This window comes from Aphis gossypii, unplaced genomic scaffold (genome assembly GCF_020184175.1).
Source record: "Aphis gossypii isolate Hap1 unplaced genomic scaffold, ASM2018417v2 Contig00487, whole genome shotgun sequence".
Taxonomy (NCBI): Eukaryota; Metazoa; Arthropoda; class Insecta; order Hemiptera; family Aphididae; genus Aphis; species Aphis gossypii.
Window position 1 is genome coordinate 89,717 of NW_026083131.1, and position 5,428 is coordinate 95,144.

The 5,428-nt window shown below is 30.1% G+C and overlaps 1 protein-coding gene across 1 annotated transcript; it reads right to left on the bottom strand.

Moving 5' to 3' along the window:
* Positions 1–832: 832 nt before the first annotated feature.
* On the bottom strand, positions 833–3,373 carry LOC114126606 (uncharacterized). The gene is made up of 2 exons (XM_050209489.1): positions 3,296–3,373; positions 833–3,091 (listed from the first exon to the last, which is right to left on the bottom strand). Exon 2 carries the CDS (start codon positions 3,079–3,081, stop codon positions 1,234–1,236), a length of 1,848 nt encoding a protein of 615 aa, XP_050065446.1. The 5' UTR covers positions 3,082–3,091; positions 3,296–3,373; the 3' UTR covers positions 833–1,233.
* Positions 3,374–5,428: the final 2,055 nt, after the last annotated feature.

The following is a 5,428-nucleotide window of genomic DNA, read 5'->3' on the forward strand; positions in this document are numbered from 1 at the left end:
TTAAAATAACAATTGTGCAATTCGGTGCCAGTAAACTTTATATTACAGTTAGCATAGTAAGCAAGATATAATAATAAGAAATGTAAATAAATTTGTTTAATAATTTACTAATCGGGTTAAAATAACAATTACACAATAATCATAGTATCTATAATTGTAAATTTAACGTAGTAATAGAAAAATGTAGAACAATCGATAGTAATTCGATTGTAAGTGTAATATATAAGTGAGATGGCTAAGACAGCAAAGGTAGTCAGTGGTGGTGATCGTGTGACTCGAGCACCACCGGACGTCGTGTTTAAATAAAGTTCTTCTTTTGCGTTATTTTGTGTTTAACTTTATTTTGGTATACGTCCGAGTAATCGGCGTATACGACAAAGTGGCGCCCAACTCGTGGCTCGTTAATCTACGGCTTTCTTTTGTGTGTGTGTGTGTGTGTGTTTTGATTATACACGATTTTTCGAGAGATCAGTGTGTGTATTGAGTATTAAGTACACGCGAATTTTTTTTTGGAATTCTACAGTTGTGTGCGTTGAGTACACGCGATATTTTTTTTTCAGTTGTGTGTTTGTGTGTTATAGATACACTAGTCTAGTTGTAACACTTATAATATTTGTGGCTGTATCTTAGAAAATAATATTCACTATCCGTTTTTTCTTATACCAATAGATAGAGAATGTTGTCTTGTTTCATAATATGTTTTGTAGACGTTTAGTCATAAATACATAAATTGATATAAACTTGAATATCATAATTTTTTTTTGTTACATTTTACCCCGGTAGTGGGGTAAGTTGTAACATGGTGTGGGGTAAATTGTAACATACACAAATATATTGTTTAATTTCCATATTTATTCAAAAAAAAAAAAAACAAATTAGAATAGTAAAAGTCATATAAAATTATTTAAAATAAAATAGTTCTCAGTCATGTTTTACACATAAGTAAGTTGTATTAATAACATTAATAAAAATATTCATATTAAAAAATAACGAACAAAATTAATTAAAAATAAAATAGCTCCTTGTGTCATGTATAATATTTTTTACACATAAGTATAATTAATAACAGTAGTAAAAATTATAATAATAATAATAATAAACATAACAACAAATTAATAAACAAAAAAAAATTAATTATAATAAAATCACTCTTCGGTATTAAGTTAAAGGAACCTTCATTACTTAATAATAATAAAAAACATGGGTAATTAGGTATTTAAATTGTTCAGTCTTTTAGTAGCAGTTATCACACCTATAAAACGGACTCTTACATTCCCTTGCACAGTCTACATGAGTCCAGAACTTACACTTACTACACTCAATCCACTGTTCGTTTGGTTTACTCGAACTGAAAGTTTCCATGCACACTAAACAAAATGTCTCATCCTCATCTGAACTATAATTGTTTTCCTTAGACATTTTAGCTTTTTTTGGTTTTATAGTTTTGGCTTTCTGTTTTTGTTTTGATTCAAAAATGTTTCTTTTAACAGCTTTTGCTTTAAATTTTTTTTCTATTTCGTTCTTTTCTGGTGTATCAGTCAACACAGCACTTCTGCCTTTTTGTCTACCTTTTTTATTTAATTTTTGTTCTCTTACTGCCTTAGGATATGGGCGAATACTTTCTGGTGAAATCACATTGGAACTTGTTGAAGGTATTGGATTATCAGCCAGTGTTTGGTTAAGAATAGTAGAATTTGAACAATTATCATTTGACACTTGAATAGCAACATTTGAACTTACATCAATTTGATTAGGACTGATGCGTAATTCTGGTTCAAGACTGTTGAATAATTCTTTTTCAGGATGAGTATCTTGATTTATTTGATTTGTTTCCAGTTCATCTACATCAGTAACTAAGGATGGTGCAAATTCGTCTTCTCGAAAAATATTTCTATCAAATGGCCAAATACCAGAAACTTTAAAACCACCCATTATATTTCGAGGCGATACTGCATCAGGCAATGCACCAGCCACAATTTGTGGAATATCATAGATTGTCATTCTAGACCCTGGGTGCATGGTCATCCACTGATCCATTTCCCTATTAACAAATTTTTTAAAAGGACCATACACACTACGGTCTAGTGGTTGGAGCTTATGTGAGCAGTGTGGTGGAAATGATAATAAAACAATGCCATTATCTTTACAAAAATCAATCACTGGCAGATATAAGTGCGACTCATGATTGTCTAAAAGCACCAACACTTTTTTTTCGAGGCTTGGTCGAACATGATTTACAAAATGTTCCATAAATGTTAAGAACTCTGGACCTTGCATCCACCCAGATTTGTTGGCTGTACCAACACATCCAGCAGGTCCTCCCCTTAAAAAATGTTGATGAAATTTGACCCTAGGAAAAACAAACATTGGTGGTATAGCACAACCAATTCCATTAACTGCTATACACATAGTAACTAAAACACCCCGTTCAGCTGATGTTATAGCACCTATTTGCTTTTTCCCCTTAGTAGCAACTACTTTGGATGGTGTTTGAACTGTTGTTACACCTGTTTCATCAATATTGTATATGTGTTGAGCTTCAAATTTATACTTTAATAACACTTGTTGAAACTTATCCATAAATAAATTTACATTAGCTTTATTGAAATTCATGGCCCTGGATAAACTGGTTGCTTCTGGTTGCCTGAGAGAAAGACTAGAATTTCGTTTTAAAAATTTTGTAAACCAATCAGGCCCAGCCATAAGGTTTTTTCCCCATACCTCAGGATACTTCAGGCCTAGTTTGTGTGCAAATTGGTATGCTAGTTGTTTAATGTCACGGGGGGTGAGTCCAAAATACATATCTGCAGAATTTTTAATATATTGAGATAGTATTTGTTCTTGGTCTACACTGAATACTTGTTTAGGCCCCTTATATCCAACATTTGGTATACTTACTTCATCGTTATTCATACTTGTTTTAAATTTTGCTACATACCGCGACAGACTGACATGACACAAATTATATTTTTTTGCAGTACTTCTAACTGATTTATTCTCAATGATAACTTCATCTGCAGCAGCTTTAATCAACTCTGCTGTGAATCCTCTATTAGTCTTTCTGATATAATGTCTAGGCATATTGAAAGTTCTATAAAAGTATAAATGTATAATAACAAATTAATATGTTAATTAAATATTATTCATGTGTGACAAAATTATATGTTGAAATTGTTTAAAATAAATACTATGATAAAAAATGTGTTACAACTAGCCCCAAACAGTTTTGTTACATGTACCCCCCACATGACTTTTTTTAATATTTATTTTTAATTAAAAAGGTATATATACTTACACTAATGAGTGTTGTTGCAATTAAATCTGCACAACATTTGGATTTAAGTATGACTGAAACTTGTGTCAAGTTTTAAAACTGTATAACAAACTGAATAGTAAGATAAACAAATATTTTCACTATTTATGATAAAATCAGTTTTATTATTGTTATCGCTTTAATAATTACAGCATGATTCTGATAACAACAAAACATAGATAATCTTTATTATGAATCTACGCATGTGTTGCGTTATAGAAGCAATTTACAAATAATTTTGTGTGTGTGTGTTACATCTACACCATTGTTACAACTAGACCCGTGTCCCCTAGTAAGTACACGCGAATTTTTTTTTGGGGATTTCTCCAATTGTGCGTATGCGATATATACGAAACCGATTTCTTTTCTTTCTCTCAATCCAGCATTTGTGTGTGGAGTGATTATACACAATTTCGTCTGGATCTACAGTACATGTTTTCAGACAACGCAGCAAGGTTAGTACATATTATATATATATAATTATTTTCATACCTTTAGATGAATGATTTAAAAAACACCAAATCCGATCTTTCAATTACAATTAATATAGCAACAGAAATATATACAAAAAAGAAACCATTTCTAATACAATATTGTATCAATAAAAAATTAAAGTCAACTGGTAACACTAATGAATTGAGAGCTAGGCTTAGTAGATATTTAAAAGGCACTATAACATTGAACGACATAGATAATACCTTAAGTGAAGAGGAACGTAATTTAATTTTAATTGAGGCAAGGGCTAATAAAATCGATTTTAAGCAATTAGAAAGAGCAGCAGAAATATCCGAATCTAGCGATTCAAGCCCTGACATAATAAGTAAAGACAATAAATCAATTCCAGGCAGTTTTTTGGATATAACAAAAGATAACTTAAGATTATATGATAACCTAAATACCAGTACAAGTTCATTTTTAAACAAAACTGAAAGTATATTAGAAAACGCAAATACAACTTATCAAAATTTACAAAAAGAAAAAACCTGAGACTTATCAAAATATATTTAAAGATCTTAACACCGATAATACTTCTAATAATATATATGAAAAATTAATTTTCAATCAAACAGAAAATAGTGAAAATAAGGAGGGACAGCTAATAAATTTAAATAAATCTACAAACAATTTTAATTCTAATGAAACAACAATATTCGATGACAAGAGTACAATAATAATAACAAATAAACAAACAAACAATAACTTAAATTCCGATATTCATTCTATTTCATTGAATAAAACAACACAAAAAATGAACGATAAAATCCTAATGATCAGACCAGACCATTTCTCGGTAATGAGGATGTGAGAAAATATTTTAAGCAATATGAAAAAGCAGCAGATGTAAATGGTTGGAAGGACGAGGATAAAGTAAGATTTTTATCAGCCTTCGTAAAAGGTACAGCTAGTACATTTTTGGAGAATTTGGAGGACAAACATAATAATTGGACATGGAATAATTTGAAACAGGAGTTTCTCGACGAATTTCAACCAATTGGGTACGATACAATTTTAAAAGCTAGATTAGAAACTAGACGACAAGGAGATACAGAGTCTATAATGAGTTTTGTAACCGAAATAGAAAATATATGTAGACAATTAAATAAAAATATGAATGAAGACGAAATTTGCACATATATTTTAAAAGGATTAAAAGAAACAGTCTTACATGCGATTTCATTACATGACAATAGTAATTTAAAAGCATTAAAAAAAAATCTAAAGAAATTTGAACTGATGCAATTTCGAATCAATAATCGAGGAACAGAATTAAGTGATTATACTGAAATTCTTAATGAACATGTATCTCAACTAAATCAAAAAACAAGAGAAAAGGGAAAAGAAATTGATGAACTAAAAAGACAGTTAATAGAGAGAGATAGAGAATACAAGAGAGAGATAAACCAGCTAAGGAAAATATTCAACAAATCAACATTACAGGAAGGAAAAATAAATCGGTAAATTTCGACGATGAAGAAATAAATAATCGATATAATAATAACAATTATAACTATAATGAAGACAGGGGAAGAAGTTATAGAACAGAAACAAACTATCGGGGACAACGACGTGAATACAGAGATAAGAGTCCATACCCAGAAAGAGTTAACTACAGAA